A 25,094-nucleotide genomic window follows, 5' to 3' on the forward strand; every position below is an offset into this window, starting at 1 on the left:
TTCGTCAACACTGACGCCATTTCGCACACTCAATTAAATCAAATAACGCCAAATCAGAAATCACATTACACATAATTGCATCAGCGGTGACAGAGGAAAATCCCAACCAAATGAGTGCAAATGATGCATATGAGTACATGCAATAATAAAAACAAACAACAAAAATAGCCAAAAGTAAATTTTGTGACGCTTATAAATAAATTGGTGACTTAGCTAAGCGGATTAAAGCCATACCGACCGGAAGACCGTTTGTTTTGTTTGTACTTGTTTTTATCCCATTCAGTAGTGCTGTTTTTGTTATTTGCAATGATAGCGGTGACGGTGGTGCATAAAATATTAATAGTGTTCACGCTGGTTTTTAGCATTTTCGAATGTGCATGTGCGTACGAATTTACTTGGGGTGGTGGTAAGGGCAAGAATCAGCGTAAACGCAATTTCACTTTTCATTCATCGCAAATGGAGTTGCTTTGATGCAGTGCATAAACAAGTTAATTGCGCGAATTATGCTTGCACACCAACATACATGCGAGTACAGTTGCGGACACGAAAGTAGCGGTACCAAAAGTATATTAGATCAGGGATAACATTTAAGTTGTGTTTTTTTGTGGGTGAGGTAGGGTTCAAAAAGCACTCACTGGGACCGTCATCTACTGCGTCGAATGGTGCAGCCACTAAAACAATCCGTCCGCTTCTGCTGGGGAAACTCCCTTGCTGGAACTACTTTATGTATTACTTCGGGAGGGCCCAGAACGGCGTCCATGAAATGGCCCAATACTATTCACCCATGCCTGGGTCAACCATATTTATAGCCATCTTCATGCTATACAGTATGCATATCGGTGCAGCATTGAGTCTAGCAATTGCTCACATCGCTATTTCGGAATCTCCAGCCACGCAGCTTTCCCAAAGTTTTTGATTGTTACTAGATTTCGCATTTTGTACAGCCCTTTTTAAGTCCCCCCACAGATTTTCTATGGAATTGAAGTCGGGGACTGAGCTCGCCATTCCAAAACCTCAATTTTATTTGCGCGAAACCAATCATTGGCCTTCAGACTCGTATGTTGATGATCACTATGCTGCTAGTAGACCCTTTCTATTGGTATTTCGTCATTGCAATACATTATTTTCATACAAATATTGGCGTCCATTATGCCATTAATTTTGTGTATGGAGCATGGGCATATTAGAAACATCCATATACAATTATTTTTGAGCCCCTATATTTGATAATTTTTAAAGTGCATTTTGGCTGATTTTCGATGTCAGGTGGGCGTTTAATATATTATCGTAAACCCGCTGATGGCCTAGCCGCTAATGCTTTTAAAATCATTGTGATTGTAATTCATTACTTTTGGAATTTTTAAATAAAAAAAAAAATAAAGAAAAAATAAATATTTTAGACCCGTCAGTTCATATTTAGGTATGAAATATTTGCAATTACTTTTATTTTGAATTTTAGCGCAGTCCTCCTCAGACCGATGCGTAAAGCATTGAAAACTTGGTATGCGGTTTTTTCCAAACCTACGTTTTCCAAGTCGGACGGTTTAATAACTTGACAAATACTGACCGATTGACTTGAAATTTGAACTGCATATTCTTAATAGGCGGCCGAATGGGTTGGTGCGTGACTACCATTCGCAATTCACAGAGAGAACGTCGGTTCGAATCTCGGTGAAACATCAAAATTAAGAAAAACATTTTTCTAATAGCGGTCGCCCCTCGGCAGGCAATGACAAGCCTCCTAGTGTATTTCTGCCATGAAAAAGCTCCTCATAAAAATATCTGCCGTTCGGAGTCGGCTTAAAACTGTAGGTCCCTCCATTTGTGGAACAACATCAAGACTCATACCACAAATAGGAGGAGGAGCTCGGCCAAACACCCAAAAAGGGTGTTCATATATGTATATAATTTTTTCAAAAAGTGACAAACTGAAAAATTCCATTCCCTTCTGATTCCTTTCACATTTATAAACAAAAAAATTTTAAAATATTTTTTTGTGAAAATTTAAAAACAACTGTTTTCATCGAAAACATTTACAAATTAATTTTTTTTTTTGGAAAATTAAAATGGTGCAAAAATAATCACCCTGTCGAAAGATTAATAATTTTTGTAATGGCAATCATATTTGACACTTGTGAACTAGACAGCTGCAGTGGAGCGCGTAGAGGTCGAAGTAAAAATATCCATCACACAAAATCATTTCTCTTTATTTAGCCAAAAATGTATTAAAAAAAATGGATGATTAGTTTTCTGCCACTTTGTATTTATACAAAAAAATTTTTTTTTTAACTTTGCACTTTTTTTTAACGATAAAATTTGCTCTACGCGCTACTACTACAACTATTCAAATTTATAATCGAAAAAAATGTCAAAAATTCTTTTTCTTGATTTCTAAGCTTTTTTTAAAATGAATTGATATATATATATTATTAAAAAATTGCATGTACTTTTGCAACCGTTCAAATGAATAATCGAAAAACACATTATGGTCATCATCAATTAAAAATTGTTGGGATGCCTGTTTCGCCAATGCGCCCAACAAGGAAAGGCTCTGTTCTGCACAAATTCTAATATTCTAAAATGTTCGTGACCTCCCTTTCAAAAGTACTTTTGTTGCTTGTGCAATGGTACAGACTAGAATTAGAGATCGGGTAATTACACTGATTTCCAGCAAAAATGCGCAACGGATGACACCATCCAGTTTCTGTGTAGGACAAGTTTTTCAGATATTTGTAAATAAGAAAGTGATTCAAATTAATCACGCATATTTTATGAACCAGTTGACCAATCTTAATGCAAATAATACAAAACGCACATGAAAAATTTTAATATATAATTGAATTCCCCGTAAAAAGTGTTTACATAATTTTTCAATAGGCTCAATAATTTCTGAAAATAAATAATAATTTCAGATTAAATTTGGTTTTTTGTAGGAAAAATTAAAGTTCAAATTTCAAAATTTAAAAAATAGAGAAAATCGTATGCAAATGTTTATCCCTTAAAATTTCGATTATGTCGAAAACTTGTCGGCATCGTTAAGGCCGGCGGGCCAATTAAAAGGGCAAAAAAATCGATTTTTTTTTTCCTGAAATCAATAGCTTAGATATTCAAGAACATGAGACACAAATTTTCAGAGTTAAATTCCAAGTATTTGCAGAGCTACAGAGCCGAGCGTAGTGCGGCGTCGAGCAACCGTGCGCTTATTGTTGTAGTTTGAAGCGCGTTTTCTCGGCTTTTCATTTTCACGATTTTACCTAATTATGTACACGATTGCAAAAAAACTAAACGAGCTATCCATTTCATTCAAAATGCGTTATCATCAGTATTGTTTTCTCTTCTATGTGAACTAAAAAAACATCCAAAAACTTTTTTTAAGCGACTTTTTTACCCAGTTGAAGAGTTTTTTTTTCCCCTGAAAAACCACTTTTTTTTCTAATATACCTTCCCCAAAAATTCGAATTTTACGTGTTTCTCCCAATTTTCTTAGTTCACATCGAAGATAATTACATCAAAATTAATAATCTTTGTTTTTTTTTGTTTTCAGATGAAAATTGCAAGTTGTATCTTGTACAGAAGTTGGATACTTCAGTGGCAAGGCGCTCTGGGAATCTATTGATAACTCGGCTTACAATATATTGTTGGAGATTGTACAAATTTTTTTTTTTTAGTTCAAATATACATTAAACTATCCCCAAAACTTCATTTGGCTAATTGTTTTTTTTCTCATCCTACAACGCTTCGCGAAAACTACTGAATTTAGGACATCTAATTGGCCCGCCGGCCTTAAGCGCTTCTACGCAGGAACTGGATAGTAGCATTCGTTGCGCAGTAAAAGTAAAAATTGTATAAACTAGTAAATAAACAATAAAATTTAATCGAAAATCCTTTCCTGCCAAAATATGTCCACCACAGTATTCACTAATTCATTCATTCTTCTTGTTAATTGATATGTAAACTATTACCCGATTGTGGTAAAAAATAACTAATATTGTAAACTTCCAAAAAAAAAGGAGAGAACGCACCTAAATTTGATATAAAATTCAGTGGCTAGTAAAATGTATTAAAAGAAAAACAAAATGTTGGTGCTCTGAAATCTTTATTGATTATACATAGCTATACATTGTTATTGAAAATAAAACTTTTCTGGTTTCTTAGACTTGTATGCTCAGAAATTCTGATATACACTAATTTGAAAAAAAAAAAATAATAATGATGAACATTAGAATTTTTGTATAGAAAATTTAATACCTTTGACTTGAACTCTAGCGGCCTTTTACTTTTGCACCAAACTGTACATATGTACATATATAATGGGATCAATTTATGCGAAGCATTTAACTTGCATATGTACAGAAACACATCGACACATTTCCAATTCCGTACAAATACTAATTTTCGCCAAATCTATTTTCGATTTAATTTCATGGCTTCCCTTAATGTCATTGCAATATTCGATTGCATGATTGCAACTACATACAACAACAAACAAAACTACAACAATCAACAAATCCAATCAAACTAACCTGTGCTGCATTGCATTTGCAATTAACTTCTGCCTATTTTCGCGCTGCTGTCCATTCAATTCGCTTAGAAGCACGCGCCGAAATTTCGGGACCACCAATACGATATTTAACACCGGGCTCTACACTACGCCTGCAATGTCGTGTTGTGCAGAATACGGAGGCATCCGAGTTCATATTCTGGTATCACGATAATCGTATGATCAACTATGACAGTGATCGGGGTATAAATGTTTCAACGGATCCAGGTGAGTGAGAAACAAATTTCGAGTAGATATACAAAACTTTTATTTTATTATTTATATTGGAAGAAGAGCTATTATAGAATATATTTCATTGTGTTATAGAAAAAATGCTCTAAAAATATTTGCCTATAGTTAAGCAGGGACTTTTTATGCCTTTTACAAAAAAGTTTACCAAGTGCATGTAGAAGTAATATGTAATATGCTCCAATTGTTTGAATATATCGCTGGAGAGTTTGTCTGATTTAAAATACTTATTAAGTGGTGTGAGGTGTTTTCAGCAACCAAAACATTCTAATGTTACAAAATAGAAGAAACTACTTTTAGAAGAAAGTTTTATAGTTTTCTGTGCGGGCTTGTCACAAAACACTTTGCAGTTCTGCTGCGTTCTAGACTGGATCATCGCTCTTTACGTAAATTGCATACATAATCGCTGATCCACTTCATGATTCTTGCAGAACTGATTCCGATTAGTGGCTCTGGCTCTGTGGCGGAACCGCTGAGCCACAGTTGACCAACTCATCGGCAATTTCATTCCTTGAACATCGCAGTGTCCAGGAACCCACACAAATAGAAGCTATTCTTTAATTCTTTTAAGCTTTTTCTTATATTTTTGAACAATATTTAAAGTTTGCTTTGCATTCTCCAGAGCCTGTAGTGTAGCCTGACTGTCACTAAAGGCTCCAATCTATTTCCAGCTCCATCTCCTCTCAATTCTCCATCCTGCTACTTTCAGAATGACAAAAAATTCAGTTTAGAAAACAGTAGCCATTCCTCCCATTCCTCCCTTATTAGTATGGTTTAAGTGCCATCCGGCCCCAGAACCTATTTCGTTCTTGGACCTATCGGTGAAGAAAATATCTGTCAGACCTCTTTAAAACGCTTTGGATTGTATTCAAGGCATCCGTGATGCATAAACCTATACTAATACTTCTTAGCAGTCTGTATATTTCCCGCCACCGTAGCCGAATGGATTGATGCACGACTTTCATTCGAATTTCAGCGAGAACGTAGGTTCGAATCTCCGTGAAACACCAAAATTAAGGAAAGGTTTTTGTTTAATAGCGGTCGCCCCTTGGCAGGCAATGGCAAACCCCCAAGTGTATTTCTGCCATGAAAAAGCTCCTCATAAAAAATATCTGCCGTTTGGAGTCGGCTTGAAACTGTAGGTCTCTCCATTTGTTGAACAACATCAAGACGCACGCCACAAATAGAAGGATGAGCTCGGCCAAACACCCAAAAAGGGGTACGCGCCAATTATATATATTTCCTGATGTGTGGACTTAACCATATTCTGTCGCCTCCACAGAAATAAGTGACGATTGGTCTGATAAGTGCTGTATATATCCACCCGACCATAGCATGTTCAGATCCCAAAGGCTTACGGCATTGTTGAAAGATACTCAATGTGCGATTCACTTTTACCGAAACATGTGTTTCCCAAGTCAGTTTCTTATCCAAGATTACTCCTAGATACTAAACTTTCTCAGAGAGACTGACTGTCACACCTTTCAGTGCTAGAAGACTCCAATTTCCGATTTCAGGTGAACAAGACTAAGTTAGTTTTGTGCAGATTGACGGAAAGACCTTGTCGTCGATTTTATCCAGAACTCTCTGCACTTCCATGCAAAGCTTTCTTAGGGATTTATCCGATGTGAGCGCACAGACATCGTCCGTATATGCTTGGACATGAATTTCGAGTTCTTGCATCTCCGTTAAGAGAGAGTCTATGACGAAGCACCACAACAGCGGAGAAGAAACACCCCCTTGGGGGCATCTTTACTTGGCACTGACGGTAGCTAGTTCGTCATTTTTCTCATTAGGACTTTTAGCATTGCTCTTCTTGGACACAGGAATATGATAGCCCTTTTCTACTCTGTTGGGAAGCAAGAAGTTGTGAAGCAGTGATTAATTATAATTTGAGTGCTTAGAATAAATGGTAGAACAAGTCTCACAAATTTCAAGGATATCCTGTCCTCTCCATTGGCGGTCGAATTGATACCCATGACAAATATCACAACTTCTGATTGCAATACTCCATCAAATCGAAACTTACATCTTAAACCAAAATTGCTTATATAATTTTGAACTGGAGTACTATTTCCGCTTTTGCAGGCGCTAGTAAAATAGTCATTAAGCATTTCTGGGTCAATTTTACATTCAGATTTGAATATTCCAAGTAGATTAAGGTTTTTTATATTACGCTATAATTTTTAGATGGCAGTAAGGGATCCAGTTTTTATTTAAAGCACAACCATTTTGAATTTCTTCTAATGGCTGTAACTTTAATTCTTGCATACGTAGTAAACTTTTTCAACGCAGAAGTACTCACTTAAAATTATACTGCATGTATCATCATTTAATTCGCGCTTCATTTTATCTTTAAAAGCATTAATATGCAATGATATTTAAAATAGACAGAAAGCAAACAGGTTGCAAAATTGTATGCAAAAATGTGGCTGCTCGCGTCAATGAAAGGAAATGCGTTGTGGGCTAAAAATAAAAAATTCAATATATTTGTATGTATGCATATAACTGTGAAAAAGGTGTTATTTTTTCATGTGCACAACTCAAACGCTGCCTTGTATGAGGGGAATAACAAAAGTTCGGTAAACAAAATTGAAAAACGGAGACATTTTTTTATTTTTAATTTCTAGTTTTTATTATTTTTTACTTTCTTCACATAATCACCTTTAAATTCAACAAATTTTTTAAGCTGTTTAACTGATGAAAAAAGTCCTCAAACTCACGTATTCATAGCTTATTAAATTCAGCAGTAACCACATTTATTATCTCTTCATTGCTAACAAAAACTTTTCCTGCCATTTTTTTTTAATTTTTGGAAATAACGAAAAATCACACGATTGCTTCTCGTTTTTCCTATTTTCAAGTAAATTTTTTAACACTTCTGGTAAGCAATTTTCAATTATTGTGTAAGACGAATCTAACGGTATAGCAGCAACAAGTTTTGCTCTTTCCAAGTAAACTGATATTATCACTTTTGTTGCTGACTTTTGGTACCTGGCTTTCATAGATGGAGTTGCTGCTCTCTGGCTCCATACTAGGGATTTCTGCTTGATTTCGATGTCATACTTAAAAAACCAAGCTTCGTCACCTATTATCATACCCAAGTTGCTAGAATCTCCGTTTTCGAATTATCTTAAAATATATTGAATAAAATTTACTCTAGCTTCTTTAAGACTCTCATTCAAAACTATTGGATTTCTTTGTGTATTACAAATCATTAAGCAATATTCGCGAAACTGCTATATCATTCAAACCTAATTCACTGCATGTCATTTCCTCGTCGATCGACGATTTTGGCCGTCCTTCTTTAGGCTCTTCTTCCACAGAAAAATGTTCAGTCTGGAATCTTTGACAGCACTTACATATTCCTAAGAGAAGGAGTGCCCATTCCATATGCATTTGGAACACATTGAAAATTTCCGCAGGACTGAGTTTACGTCAAAAACCGTGAAATATTGAGTAAAGAATTTCCTGCTGCATCGTTTATTTTACTTCATCAATTATTTTACTTTTCACGTCCCTATTCTAACCGATGTGAAATATATAAAAAGTGCCTTACCTAATAGACTTACCGAACCTTTGTTAGTCCCCTCGTATGTATCACTATCACACAAATAGTTTCAGTTTGTCCGTAGTTTTTGCTTCAGACATACATAAATATAAATATACCGCTACCCTTACAGGTTGACCTGAGGATCCATGCTTGCACTCGTATACTTTTTTTTTAATTTTCTGTTATACATATAAACAAATATGCCAAGTACGTTTGAATGTAAAAAATTCATTAAATATGTACCAGTGGTAAAAATATAAATATCTGCAATCTGAGTTCGAGGAGTATGAATATTCCTGAAAAAATTGCAGCATTTAAGCATTCTTTATTTTTTCTTTTAATTTTTTATATCTACTTAAATTTTTTCTTACATCTTTTTAAAGAAATTATTAACTGCAGTTTCACAATATTTTTATTACATATTTTATTTTTCTACTTCCTCACAGATTTCCAATCATCAGAGCTGACAATTCAACGAACACGTCGGGAGCATTCGGGGAATTTCACCTGTGTTGCTAGTAATACGCAACCTGCAAGTGTGTTAGTGCACATTTTTAAAGGTAATATTAATAGATGAAAAGATAAGATATAAGAGACAAAAAATGTATAAAAATAGAGAACAAAATAGAGCCCAAATTTCTGAATGAAAAATTGTAGGCTTACAAAAAATTTACTGAATTTTTTTATTTTGAATTACGAAGTATAACAAAAAAATGCTACCGACGAAGCCGGTATTTATTCGTTACTGAAACTTTTACAAATAACTTTACAAATTATCGTAATTCCAAAATGAAGACGCTCACAGGCTGTTCAATATGACCGGTATTTTTGCTGATTAGGCGTTTCCCAAGTGAAAGCCAGTCGCTGCTCTTCAGCTCTTTGGTTGCGCGTGTGAAGTGTTTGGTTACCATAACTTTGGTAGAGTTCTATGAAGTATTACATTAGTTTATATGATATTGTTAACTATGATTAATTTGGCCCTCATTTAGTATATATAATGGCTATAAAAGAAGAAATATGCTTGGAAAACATATACATGATTAACTTGTGGTGATATAGCTTAACCGTAGATCAGCCCTACAAAAAACTTCACAATTCTATACCGTGTATCTTTTTTGATACATACTGAATTATTATTAAAAATTAAACAAACCAATGTGTTTTTAACTAGATTTTGAGATAGTTATAAAATTAAGCTTTATTGACGCATTTTGTACAAATATTTTCCATATGTTTGTCTTTACAATAAGGTTTTTTGCATTTGCTGCAATATAAAGAGGTCCATTTGTTTTTATTTTCTCCGGAACTATAACACATAGAACATCTTGCTCGATTCTTTTTTTCTAAACTTTCCATTTTAGGCTTTTTTGATGGTCCAGCTTCGTTCTCGTCTGCACTGTTGACAACGCCAGTAAAGAAAATCGACGAAAGCATGCCATTTTGAGTACTTTGGGATTGTTTTTCAAAATAAGGTTTAGCTAATGAAATGGCAAGTTCATGAAGAAAGCACTTACGTTTTGTGTGCTTCCTTGTAGACTTCCAATTTGGATCTATTTCATTATATATAATATATGAGTTCAATGCTGAGATGTCAATCATATTGGAAAAAACTGCCATAGTCCAACGATTGTTTTTTAGCTTGCAACTGTAACAGGTTAACATTTTGTCCACCGTATCAACTCCTCCTTTCGTCGAGTTATAAAAGGAAATTAATTCTGGCAATTTTTTTGAGTTACCTAGAACATTCGCGTCGTGGTGCATTGTGCTCATAACAATTGTGCATTTGTTTTTAGGGCTCATATACGAAACAAGAGTAGTGTCCGGAGTAAATGCAAAAGTTGAATTAAATCTATGAATGTTTTTGCACTGAAGTAACTTTGGAGGAATGGATATCTTATTTTTGCGCATTGTTCCAACCATTGTTAGATTTCGTTTTAAAAGTTGTTGACCCAAAGTATGCGACGAGAAAAAGTTGTCCATGGTAACGTTGTGACCTTTCAATCCTTCCACTAAATCAAGTACGACCCGCTCGCCTTGGTTGCGCTCTGGAACTCCAGTAATTCCTTTTCCCAAATAAGGCTGTATTTTCCAAACATAACATGTTTCGGAATCAACGGCCAACCAAAACTTTATACCGTACTTCTCGGGTTTCGACGGAATGTACTGGCGAAACTTACAGCGGCCGTGAAAACCCAATAATTGTTCGTCTACTGTGATGCAATCATGAGGATTATAGAACGTAGGGAGTAGTTTTACCCACCGTTCCCAAAGATCGCGAATTGGTGCAAATTTATCTTCACTTCTTCTCTCTCTTCGACTAAGTACGTCATCAAAGCGTATAACTTTCAATACATATAAAAATGTTTTTTCGGTCATAATTGTGCGAAATATAGGTCGTTCATATGTAGTATCGAATAAATCATGCAAAGCTTCATTTTTAGATCTATATAAGTATTCCAAAAAAAAAGTTTTTTATTTATGATATTTTAGTTTTTGAATATATGTATTAACGTACTTTAATACACCAGGCAATATCAAAACAGCCAGAAAAGCCAGAAGTAGATCTTCATCAATTTCTAAATGTTTATCTCCATGCAATTCTTTCCCATACTTATTCGAATTTTCAATTATTATTTTCGTAATCGATGTAGGGAAAAATAATAGCATGGAATCTCGGATGTTTCCAACTCGGCTAGATGCGTTTCTTGTTGCTCCTAAAAGAAGTAAGTCAGTATGTAAATTGAAAAATCATAATATAAAAAAGCACAGTTAGTAGCCTGGTCTCAAACTAATGACGTTTTCCGCCCTTGAACGACCGATGGTGTATGGCTCTGGATTCCATATGGTACCATCTTTTGCAGTATATAACAGATCAATATCAAAGTTGAGACCAATATTCTCAGAAATATCTGATAAAAAAACTTTCATTTGACTCATTTTCAAACACATAGTCCTCCGCCTCAGTTTCTGAATTTCCATTTTCAGATTCATCGTTTGAACTGTTATCCAGAACTTCATTCATCAGCTCCTCTAGCGGACGCGACATTTTTGAACCAAACTTCACTAACAATCACTTATTCACAAAAAAACGTCCGAATAATGTCAAAACAAGGATGAAACTAAAACTATTCGCACGAAAAATCATTCAAAATTTCATATGTATCAAATATGATACAATGAGTAGAATTATGAAGTTTTCGTTTTTCTCGGGGCCTACTTGATTTTAAAATTTGAAACTCAGTTTAAAATGCTTATATCAACGGAACAAACAAAGTCATAAAAGTTGAGGTAAGTGTTGTCAACGTGGACGAATTTATTGGCTTCTAAAATATGAAATGTATCATTTTTGATACAAAGAATGATCTACGGTTAAACGTTTCTAAAAATTTTACAACAAAAACTTATGAGTTATGTGAAAAACACAGTTGATAATGGAGACATCTTCTTTTACAATAAATAGACTTTAATCATCCTGAGTAATACTTTTTTGTAAAATTTTGTTTATTTTTTTTTTTTTTTGTATTTAGTATTGGCAAACCAATTAAAGTGCTTTCTTTGCCTTAAGAATTTGCATATAGGGTCAGGGTGGCTCAAGTCTCAGATCTTTCACTAAAAATCCAAATAAAAGATGCAGCTCCAGGCTAGAACAAATCGAACACAATTGTCAGGCTCTTCAAAACGTTGGATAGGGAGACAGAAGCTACTATAAACAGCCTAGGCCAAATGTATTGGGCACCCCATTGAATTAGTGATCTTTTATTTATAAATTAGTACAAATAAAAAGAATTAGTGATAAAAAATTAATATTTAGTGCGTTCCCGCTACTACGTTACATTTTAAAATATTGTAGCTTAAATTTGTTCTATGAGGCTTAGGTCTGAAGCCTGCGCTGGCCAATGGAATTGTCGCTAGGCCAACGCATCGTAGTCGCTTATTTGTCACAAGGATCATTGTCTGGTTGGAATTGAACTCTATCTAAATTAGTGTCACCGAAAACGTCGTTAACGGCGAATTTCTAATACATTTATATATGTACTTCTGCATGTCTATTTGATCCTCGCAAATTAACATTTTGCCAACACCATCAGTAGCCATACAGTACTAGATCATAATGCTGCCTCCCGTTGACTCATGAACATCACACCAGGTGTTATTAAAATACCTGTAGGAAAGGAAAAAAAAGTTTTACAAACAAGTAAACTGGTGTCGATTCCTTGAAATTTGAATGGGGTAAAAAGTTATAATTTTTGATATTTTAAAATGATGTAAACTAAGCCATCCTCGAAGTTCAATTCATCAGATCACAAAAAATTCCACCAATTTTCCTCCGAAAAAATTTTGTATAAGAGAACCAGTTCTAAACGCCACGGCTTATTTGCTTAGAAGCATTCTTATAAACTTGCTTCCAGAAGGCTGATTCTTTCTGTTCGAGCAGTAACGGATTTCTAAATTTCTTCCGACAGGACAATTGTAAGGGCAGAAGAGGATTTTTTACGATCTTTGAGAGACTGGCGTATAAGTATTCAACCTCTTCGTACACTAGTGAGGCGTTTTCTTCCACCTTTTTATTTAGTACAAAGCAAACAAGAAAGTTGGCGCGTACACTTCTGTTAGGTGTTTGACCGAACTCTTCCTCCTATTTGCGACGTGCGTCTTGATGTTACTACTCAAATGGATTAATTTGATTGATTTTGATTTATTATGGTGGGATTTTGTCTCCGCAAATCGTTTAATAGCACTTGCAACCGCGCACCAGGAACATGCCACCAAATTGCCAATTGAAAGCTGAGACCTTCCTTTGACATATTTGCAAAAAGGAGCTGTCACTTTGATAGCAACATTTTAAATTACTTGCATTTTAGTAGAGTATCTTATATTTTTGGCCAAAGCTGTGTATATATATTAGGCCGGGTCGATTTGTGGCGAGGCAAAAAAATCGCCCATTGCTCTGTGAAAATCATATTCTAGGGATCAAAATAAGAAACTTTGCCGAAGGAACCATACCTCTAAAACGAATTCTGATGTCCCCCAATTTGGGTCGAACTTTTTAGTTTCTTTTCTCATGTAAAGGCCAAAAATTGTGATATTTTGAAATGATTGTATGCGAAACCCCCCAGGGGAGTTCCAGGGGGTGTGCCACTGGCATGGGTGGATCGGCCGTCCAAAGTTAGTGGGGACGGTCATACATTTGGACTCGATTGGAGCACTATAAATGGGTCAAAGAGGGATTTTTCTTTCGACCCAAATTGGGGGACAGCAGAATTCGTTTTAGAGGTATGGTTCCTTCGGCAAAGTTTCTTATTTTGATCCCTAGAATACGATTTTCACAGAGCAATGAGCGATTTTTAAATCGACCCGCCCTAATATATATGTACAATATATATTTTGAGGAAAAAGAAATACATCATTTCCTCGTAAGATGGCTGTACTGATCACACTAAAAAAATTATTTTGCTGTTCTTTGATTGTTCCATTCAGTTGTGAGTTACAGGGTGTTAACAATTGAAATCCGCAAAGAGAAAATTCGGTACATTTTACAGTGTCATAGTACCACCAAGGAGCGAAAGATCGAACATAAAGTAGTTTTAAACGATTTACGAAAAGCTAAATTCAAAAAGAAGCTCGATGTGTGGGTGTCACACCAATTAACAGCAAATAACATTATGGATCGAATTTCCATTGGTCAAACGGAATGAAATTGACCTATTTCGTAATTACATGGAACTGGGAACTAAAAATGGGTCACATACGAAAATATTGTGCAAAAAAAATTCGTTGTCAAATCGTGATGAAGCAGCTCAAATGGTGGCCAAACTAGCACTAACGGCCAAGAAGGTTCTACTATGTATTTGGTGGGACTTGAAAGAAATCTTCTATTATGAGTTGCTACCGTATGACAAAACCCTTGATTCAGATCTCTACTCTCAACAGTTGGCCCGTTTGAAGCTAGCGATTGACCAGAAACACGCAGAATTGGCCAACAGAAGAGGCTTTGTGCTCGAACAGGACAACACTTGTGAAATGACTCGCTAAAAGCTCTCGGAGCTTGGGTGGGAAGTTTTATTGCATCCGAACCTGACTCCAAGCGATTACCACCTTTTTCTCTCTTTGCAAAACTTCCCAACTGATAAGACATTTGTATCAAAAGAATATTGTGAATTTCGATTACTAGAGTTTTACGCCAATAAGGGCCAAGACTTCTATGGGATATGTATTATGAAGCTACCTTTAAAACGGCAATAAATTATAATACAAAACGGTGCATATTTGACCCAAATCGAATCATGCGAAACATCTTAAATAAGGTTTTGTATTTTACGCTGTTACAACAACAATCAGTTGCCACGTACCTACACATATATAAAATATATACTTGAATACACCTACATGCTGCTCCATACATTAAATGGGTTTGAAATTTGTGCAGCTGTCTATGCACATGGTGAATTAAATAAGATTTCGAGTTCAATATCAATTGATTTTTCCTTAGAAAAATGTGAATTCGTTAAAACTTTGAACTCTTACTTTAGTATCTAATGAATTTTTAATGCTTTTAGTAATAATCCTATATTTTCCTATAGTCTGTATAGAACTGTTTTTTTCATAGACTAAATTTATATGAATAAACTGAGAGCTACTCTATAATGCCTTTCAAAGCGGCTTTTCTCTCTACTGTATACATCTATAACACTGAATATTTAATTGTTAAGCCGCCATATATTTGCACATAGCTAACAGCTCTACTTGTATACAAGTAATCGCATCTGTATATCCAAACAATTACTGCTTACTTGCCTACCTATCTTACTACACTTTTTGGGGAAAATCAAAAGGAGCTCTGCCCTAACTTTTTTTTTCGTCATGTTTCAATACAATTTCCAATAATATTGCTTATTTTATATATGTGGATGTAACCGGCATACGTGTGAGACCATTTTACCACAATCAAAAGCAACAAGTGCCCTTTAAATTATTCGCCTTGAGTTGCCAATAAATTAAATTGCTTTTCAGCACCTGTCATCTTCGCTTTGGCTGCACTTGTGGCGATAATTGCAAATACTTGAATGTCTATGCGCCTGTAAGGAATTTCTCAAGAGGCCACAAAAAATGTACAAACATATGGATGTTTATGTGTACACAAAAACGTACAATGGAAACGTGTGTTTGTAATCGCAGACAGCAGACAGCGAGCTGAGAAGGGAGTCAGTATAAGCACGAGTAGAGATATAGGTAGGACTAGGCAGACATGGAAATGCTACACCGAACACATGTGCCTTTCTGCACATACAGTTACATACATATATGAGTTTAGATTGAGGTGCACTGGCAGACATAAATTTGATAGCTTTATTGCTTGCGCGCACACAGCTGAGAAATTCAATCTATGAAAGTGAAAATAAAAACAAAGACTAGTAAGCCTAGAACGTGACGACGAGTAAACAAAAATTGCATTCGTAATTAACTTTCTTGGAATAGGTCTTTCAAATTAAGTTCTCAAGGAGAAGATTACTTAATTATAAGTACACAATTTTACATACAGGCGCACTTACCCCTTTTGAAGACATTTGCTATAATTTTTTAAAGTCATTTACTTTGCTGGCCATAAATAACGTTAAAATTACCAAATCATAATTGGTATTGTTATAAATAGAAATTCCATCAACGGATATGACCTACTTTGTTCTTATGGCTTCTGATTTTCAGTACAAACTAAGACAGCGAATTGTAGGCTGACAATCAGAGCATGCCTAAGTTATAAAGAGAACATTTCTCCAGCTTGATGAATAGTAATAACATTGGGTATCTTTGAGAATGCGAAGATCCCAATACCCAAATAGATTAGGACGGCACTGTTGTTCCGTTACCTGGCCGTGGCATGGTTCGAATAGGGATAAAATGGCTAAATACAACAAAGTCGCAGGAGCCGACGGACTGCTGGTAAGATGTTCGTATCAGTTCCTATGCAAAAATGGCCAGATGAATGCATTCCTGCCAATTGAAATTTAAGTGTGGTCTGCCCAATCCATAAGAAGGCTGATTCTTCAATATGTGACAATTAACGCGGAATTACTTTTCAAAATATCGCGTGCGAATTTTTATCGACCGTATTGTGCAAAAGATTGACAACCACCATTAACCAATTGATGGGATCTTATCACTGGGGTTTTAGACTTGGAAAATCCACGTTTTAGTGAATATTCACAATGCACCATGTCTTGGAAAAGGTCCATGAAAAAGGAATCAGTACATACCATATTTTCGGTGATTTTAAAGCCGCATTCGGCACCACAAAAAGGAGTTACCTATATGCCGCAATGTCTGAATGTGCTATCCCCGCAAAACTAGTACGACTGCGTAAAACGGTGTTGTTGAATACCAGCAGCGCCAAAAGAATTGGGAATGTCCTCTCCAAGCTATGTAACACCAAACGAGGTATCAGATAGGATGACCCTCTGTCATGCGACATCTTTAATCTGATGTTGGAAAATATTGTGTGTGCCGCAGAAATTAATCGCTCAAACACGATTTACTTAAAAGAGCGTACAACTGCTGGCGTATGCCGATGATATTGAGATCATCTGCCTTACCAACCGCACTGTTAGTTCTGAGTTCTCTAAGCTGGATAAAGAGACAAAGCGAATAGGAACGAGGACAAAACGAAAAACAAACAGTCGGCGCACTCGCGCATCGGCACCCACGTCACTGTTGACAGATTGTGAAAGACTTCGTATATTTAGGAACCAACATTAACACCTATAAAATGTCAGCCTTGAAATCCAACGTAGAATCTCTCTTGCCTACTTTGTACTAAGTAGGCAATTGAGTAGTAAAGTCCTCTCTCGACGTACAAAGCTAACATTTCAAGGGCCCTAATCATGCCCGTTCTATTGTATGGCGCAAAAGCATGGACGATGACAATATCCGATGAGGCGTACCTGGCAGGGTTTGAGAGAAATATTCTGAATCTTCGCACATTAGCGACGGGGAAGGGGGGAAACACTGAGATGGCATAGACATACCGGTTTTAATACTATCGAGGACGTACAGGTAAAGTCTCCATACGCCTACAGGAGCGGGACCCGGACATAGGAATCTGTTGTGTCAATAAATATAAATACGGCTCCACCTTGAAGAAATGTTAATGCAGTTCCAAGGTGAAAATCAGCCGAAGAGATTGAATGTTATAGCGTTAGTGAGAGCAGTTTCCACATACCATTGGTGGAACGGCCCTTTTATAGTGTAAGTGACATTTTGATTTCAACACCCTTATTAAAAAAAAGTCATAAATCTACCCTTAGTTATATTCAAAACCATCGTAACGATCATAGTCATTGTTACTACAATATTTTAATCATAGTTAATAGTCAAAAGCGTAGTCATAGTCACGGTCATGGTCACACTGATGGTAATAATCATATTCACAGCTATAATCATAGCCATAACATAGTAATAATTATTGGCATACCCATAGTCGTTGTATTATTACTTGTAATATTCGGTCAGTCATAGTTCTAGTCAAACTCACAATCGTAGTTTTAATCAAAGTTATAGTCATGCAGCAAATATGGAGTAGTATGTCCATAGCCGTAGTGATGGGCAAGGCCATTGCCGTAATAATAGTCCTGGCCGAAGCAATGATATGGTTGTTATACTCAGAGTTGCCTCCATCTACCACTCGCATGACCTCAAGCCCCGGGAGCGAATGGTTGCATGGGACTCCAAGAAGAAACCCGTCATCACTAGCGTAGCGGAATGGAACTGAACCAAGTGGCAGATAGACGACGAAACTCATTCCCATAATAGGCAAATAGATCCAAAGGAACTACGGGAAAGAGAATTACTTCTTAACTCAGTTCCTCTCGGGCCACGGATACTTCCGGAGATTTCTATACCGCATGGGCAGGGTAAGCGTTCCCAAGTGCATACTGCGAAGCGCCGAGAAATGACTCTGAACACACGTTTTTCAGTTGTGACAGATGGCTCGCGGAAAGAGATACTCCGAGGAAGCAGATTGGCGACATAGCGCCGAGCCATATAATCAGCAAAATGCTCGAACGCGAGGACAGCTGGAACCCGGTAACGAGATGAGATTCATCGAGGGCGTACTACAAAAAAAAATTAACAGAAACACAAGGAGACGAGCCTGGAGTTGGTCTGTTATGGATGCCGTTCTGGGCCCTCCAAAGTAATGCAGAAAGTAGTCCCGGAAGGATGTTACCAAAAAAGAAGAAATAATTTTATAAAAATATTTCCACCAATTGTAGTGGGTGCTGAACGTGGATGAGGCTGAACCGGCACTATTCCAAAACTCCTTTACAAATTTAGTCAAACTGCACAATGCGTCTATTTATTGTGGATAGTGGCGGATGGGGTATAGATATAAGGCAGCGAATATTATTCGAGCTTGGAGATGAGTTTTTCTGCTGTATTAACATTGTTTTATGGATCGGTGGCTCGCTACCATACCTGAAAATGATGTGGGAACTAAATTTTTTTTTTTATATTTTAAATTCTTATATATTGCCCTTATTGAAAGAAGTACTGGAGTTATGCTGGTTTTAGTCGACCGTTTGAGAAGTGTAGATCTATATCTGGTGAATAAATTTCTAAGTAGAAAGTGCAATTTGTTGCGTACATACAGGTTCAAGAAATATTTAATGCAACTTACCTGAACGACCGTCATGTCTATGCTCATTCTCTTTTTTAAAGCGCATTGCGTTTCTTTTAAATGGCAATTCAATGACGCACTTTAACAATTCAAATAAGTTAGTTGTTAAAAAATAAGCTAAGGACCGTGCAATAAAAATGGCCAAATTCGCCAAATAGTAACACAAACTGAGGCTTTCGTATTAGAAACTACAAGGTCTCGTAAATCTCAAACCATGTGACCATTTTTATTATTCGCATGCAAACATATGACCCCATTAGGATATACCTAAATGTAAGGGTTAACGTACTTTGTCGTAGATGTATGTACTTATATATGGCAGCTACTACAATGTTAGAAGGCACACATACTACTACACCATGTCTTACACACAGCCAAACATAAATACTAGTCAATGCTTCGAGCAGCTAACCAATGCAACGCATACGACTGACCCAACGAGGACAACAGCGAAGAGCACAACTACACCGTGACACATTATGGATGGACATGCCCTAATGAACTCTTCATCTAAATTCCCAGCTATTGTGCAAGACTTGTAAATTCAACTAAAATCGTTTTTACTTATGTACTTGGACGGTGGTAAGCAGAATAAAAATAATAGTCGCGTATGCGACAAAAGCAAGTAAATAAGAGGATATCCCATAAAAGCATCTATATGTAATCAGTTCAATTGCTTAGCTAGCTGACCGGCTGGATATTTTGCGTAGAGGATTCTTTGCAATCCGAAGTGCTGTGGCCGAGTAGTTGTGGGGTTGGCTTAGGTGGTGGAGGTATTTTAAACAGCTCAACACAAAGCACTCGCATTACGTCATGCTGTACAAATAATCTAATACAGTTACATGCTAACTAATCGAAGTCTTGAATTTAATCTGGATCCGTATGTCTTGCACTCAAAGTTAACAGATCTAATCATTTATATTAAAACGATTCGTGTGTAAATTTTGCTCAACTGCATAGAAATTCGAAATGATCCCATTATGGCAGGCTAGTTTTAATAACTTAATGAATCCAAAGGGATGCTAGAATTTCCTCAACAATTTTTTTCTAGCGCAATAAATAGTTTGGAAAACCATCTCAACCAGAAAGCATAAATCCAACGCAATTTGCATAAGATGGGCATGAGTGGGTTTCTACTGTGTGACTGTGACTCGTTTAGTCATATATCACTGGGGCCATGGAATATTAGGTGACAACAAATGTGTTTTCTGATAACTATCGCCACCGCTGCGTATATTTTTTCCACGAAAAAAACCTCTAATATAAAAAATCCATGGCATTCACGTGGACTTCGCCTCCGAAAACGTCTGTACTTATTGCTTTACTTCTTCCGACTAAAAAGGCATACAAAGATGTACTGCCTAGGAATTATTCACTTTTGAAAGACGCTTTACAATTTTACACGCTAGAATAACGCGTTAAAAATATTGACACTTACTAAGGAAATGGGCGGTCTTCTAGAACAACTCATCGCAACATTCGTGATTTTTTTGGTGGCAATAATCATCAGAATGAGTCGACAATTCAATAGTTTGTGAACAAATTTCAGGAAACTGGTTCTGTCTAGCATAGAAAAGGAACTGGCAGACCAAAAAATTTACATTCTGTTAAGAGTACTGCTGCTGTAGCGCAGAGTGGCTGAACAACCGTCAACATCGATATCCCGGCGTTCTCAACATCGGCTCTTAAATCGACTGTTAGGCAGATTTCATCTGTGGGTGTCATGGTGGACATTTAAATGATGTAATTTTTCATATATCATAATTATTAAGAATAAAAATAATGGAACATATATTATTGAATAAAAACAGTGGAACCTGAAAGAATCTAAATTTTTAAACAACATATTGGCGCATGTTTTCAAAAACCCCTTATGTATGTACCTATATATGTACATATATATTTAGCCTTTAGACCCTTTATTGGTCGTTTTACCGAGCTTCTCCTGCTTTCTGTGGCCTTAATAATTTCCACTGCAGGTCCAGCTTTATGCCTTGTCTACCGAGGGCGACCGCTGCTAGTAAATTTTGTTTCAATAATTTGATATTTCGTGCCCAGCAATTCGAAATAGACACTAGTGAATGGTAGTCACGTATCAACCCATTCCGCTGTTGCCAACAAACATTTAAAAGAAGTGGTCGACCAGCAAAAAGACTCGAAATCGAATATCTCGTAAAGTGTTAATTTATATCTTCAAGTATCCAGGACAACTTTTCCGGCAACTCTCCATACTGATCTGGTGCTAAGCTTTCAATTGCATTTGGTAATGAGTGGATTGCGCTGGTATGAACTTTTGATAAGGGAGGTTTGGCATATTTATTATAATTTTTTTTGGTATTTATTAAATATTTATTAAATAGTGAAACTTCAATTGGGACATGTTGCCTACAGTGGCCCTAGCCAATACTGAGCTCCTGTCAACGAAAAGCGTAGTACTGCTATTTTGCGTCCACAGACACCTCAAATCCCGAACGAAGGTCAAACAGCTATTTTCTGGACTAGACTACTAAATTTAATGTCGGTATTCATCCAGGAGTACTTTGTTGCTATCAGTGATTATTTTAGTGTCGGTTAGTGCCTGTCGGTGACTGTCGGTGAATGATGACCTTTGTAGATAATGCATTTCTGACCATTTATTTATTAACTAATTTATTTTTTTATTTATTTATATACAATATTTAAGTCTCCAGAGCGATGTCCTGCAGACTGATAAAAATATGTTAAGCTAAAAAAATCCGCTCCAAATCTTATAGATAAAACAGAGGTCTTAACTTTTTTTATAAGAATCGGATAGCGACTATTTAGCCATAAAAATAAATTACAAACAATTTATTTAATGAAACAAAATTATTTATATAATATTTGGTCAGAGAAGTTTTTAAATTGTGTACGTAATAAAGCTAAAGCCCAAAGAATTCGATGGTACGGTCACATTCTGTATGTGGGTAATGATTAGGACGGTCGATTTAAAAATCGCTCATTGCTCTGTGAAAATCGTATTCTAGGGATGAAAATAAGAAACTTTGCGAAGGAACCATACCTCTAAAACGAAATCTGATGTTCCCCAATTTGGGTCGAACTTTTGGGTAGGGACATATTTTGAAAAATCCCACTTTGACCCATTTAGAGTGCTCCAATCGAGTGCAAATGTATGACCGACCCCCACTAACTTTGGACGGCCGATCCACGAATGCCAGTGGCACACCCCCTGGGGCTCCCCTGTGGAGTTCCCCATACGATCATTTCAAAATATCATCATTTTTGGCCTTTACATGAGAAAATAAACTAAAAAATTCGACCCAAATTGGGGGGCATCAGAATTCGTTTTAGAGGTATGGTTCCTTCGGCAAAGTTTCCCATTTTGATCCCTAGAAATGGAAAAATGGCGTAGAAGAAGACAGGCATCTGATGTCAAAACAAAAGCTGAAGACCGAGTGACGTGGAGGCGAATTGTTACGGAAGCATTGGTTCACTTCGAACTGTGATGCTATGATGATGAATAAAGCTTTATATGTAAATTAATTTCTGATATTTTTATTGTAGTTACAGAATTTCGTTTCGCACGGTTTATGTTTGTAGTATAATATTTTAAACCCCTATGATCTTTATCATCGAGTAAATTTCACTCCTTTTTAAGAGATTCAGAATTAGCAAAGTATACGCCCACTCGTATACACACATATATGTGAGGTGATGGGATGATTTGCAGCATTTTTTCGTGGAAAATGTCGAAAAATGGAATTTTTGAATGTATAATGACTGTATAGAGAAGAAAAATGAAAAATATCTGCATTATTTGATTTTATTTTTTTTTTATGTTTTTATACAAAATTTTCGAAATTTCTGAAAAGTCCCTTTTGGTGATTATCTAAAGTCATGGGATTTTGGCAACAAAAGTAGAAGTAAGATTTTGTACATAGCAATATAGCATAAATAGCTATAGGCGTCAGATATGTGTGTGTTAAAAAATTGTATCGAATTTCGGTAAAAAAAAATTTCGTGTGACGTATAAGGACTATAAAAAATGGGGATTCGACTAAAGAAACAATCTGTTTTATTCGATTTCTTATAAATATATATATACTAGCGTACCCTCGCCCGCTTCGCTAGACGATAAATTCAATGATTTGCTGAAGGAGAATAAAATTAATACGAAACAAAGCAAATTCTTTGATAAAATTTCATTCGAACTTTATTGTAACACTTTTTGGTAGACAACGTTTTTGGTTTTTTCATCTTTCGCGTGAATAATGACGATGGTTTGCCAACTCGTGAGCAAGCTACATACAATTGTCCATGAGAAAAAATTGGGTATTCTAAATTAATACCGCACCTCATCTTGATCAGTAATAGTGTCCATTGACTTATACGCAACTATGTCACCAGGTATTTGATCTAAAATAGCTGAATTTATATCATTGACGTTCTTATTTTTCCCAGCTAAAATTGCTCTTTCGCTGAGTCAATCATGGTTTTTGTAATGTTGAACTATGTTTGGAAATACACTCTGTATCAATGCCTCTTTAGACTGTGCAAAAGTGCAGAAATTGTTAGGCAATGCTATCATTCCTGTTGTTTTTTAAAAAAGGCTTATTTTTTTTGGTTAAAAAGTGTTTTTTGAAGTTTTGAAAAACACTTCGCTCTAACAAATTTCTTCTCAGTTAATTGCTGAAAATTAAATATTTTGAAAAAACTATTTTTTTTTTTTAATTTAACGTTTTTGAGAAAATTTTGTTCTTGAAAAAATTTCATACTTTTGTAAAAGTTTAAATTGATTTGTTAAAAAAGATTTTTTTCCGCTTTGAAAAACACCCCCTCGAAAAAATGTATTCTCTATTAATAGTGGAATATGAAATGCTTTGAAAACACCATTTTTTTTTTTAATTTTTTTTGGTTTTCAGAAAATTTTGTTTTGAAAAAATTTCATACCCTTGAAAAAGTTTTATTTTATTTTATTTGTTTAAAATTTTTGAAATTTTTTTTTTTGCAATTTTAGAAAAACACCTCTTCGAAGAAATTTCTTTTATCTTTTTGAGGAAAATTTGGTTTTGAAAAAATTTCATGCTTTCGAAATTTTTTTCTTTTACTTTATTTCTTCAAAATTTTTGAAAACAATTTTTTTTATAATTTTCGAAAACACCCCTTTGAAAAAATGTTTTCTATGTATCATAGTGGTATTCCATTAACTTTTAGGATTATAGTCAAATACTTACAAATATCTACGCTTTCACAAATAGCAACAATAAACAAATTTCCTCAAAACCAAAAAATTTCCTTTTTTTCTAAAAAAATTCTAAACAAACAACGTAGTAAATTTAGAATTTTGTGTTCACGAAAAAACAGTATTGTTTTTATTGTATTAACTGAAAGCCAAAATGTTGCAAAAAATCAAAACAAAACTAAATTATTTTTTTGTGTTCATTTGGTCTATATGTTCCATAAAAAGTTGATATGGTAAATAATATGCAGGGTCTGATACACGCAAATTTCCATTGACCATTATAGTGACAAAATTATCGATCACCAATTCCAACAGGATTTCAAAATCAGAGTTGGAATGAGTTGTTGTGTGGTGTACTTCTGAAAAAATGAGAAATAAACAAAATAAATTTAAAAATTCGAATTCTACCTTTATTTTGTGTATGTTCTTATTACCTTTGAATTTTTCCAATGAAGCACCATTCATTTTAAATTTTCCAAGAATTTTTTTTATCATTTCGCGTTTCTTTCCTTTTTCATTCGATTCCAACATTTGTTCATAGCCGAAAACATCGTTTGCAAACGCATTCATTTCCATATAGAATTGGTCAAAGAAAGCATTGCTCAATTGAATTGAAACATTATTTTCATAAATACTTAGGACCTTAACTAATGCACCTTGGTACATACCTAACGCAGATATTCATCGCGACCTTGACATCGATACTATTGATGAAACAATACAAAGCGCTAGCAGAAGACACATAAATATACTATTAACGCATACAAATCCTATGATGAGAAGACTACCAAATAAAGAAAAATCTACCCAAAGTCGGCTTAACCCTCAAACACCAACAGATCTTGCAAAATCCTTGTAATCA

At 35.5% G+C, this 25,094-nt stretch overlaps 1 protein-coding gene across 1 annotated transcript in view; it reads left to right on the top strand.

Moving 5' to 3' along the window:
* LOC128867051 (uncharacterized) overlaps positions 1 to 25,094 on the top strand; it is a 145,928-nt gene that overhangs the window by 107,075 nt on the left and 13,759 nt on the right. The window contains exons 5-6 of the mRNA XM_054108146.1: positions 4,592 to 4,768; positions 8,789 to 8,902. Coding sequence (XP_053964121.1) covers positions 4,592 to 4,768; positions 8,789 to 8,902 — 291 coding nt within the window. The remainder of the gene's footprint in view (positions 1 to 4,591; positions 4,769 to 8,788; positions 8,903 to 25,094) is intronic.

Source organism: Anastrepha ludens, chromosome 6 (genome assembly GCF_028408465.1).
Source record: "Anastrepha ludens isolate Willacy chromosome 6, idAnaLude1.1, whole genome shotgun sequence".
In the NCBI taxonomy this organism is placed as follows: Eukaryota; Metazoa; Arthropoda; class Insecta; order Diptera; family Tephritidae; genus Anastrepha; species Anastrepha ludens.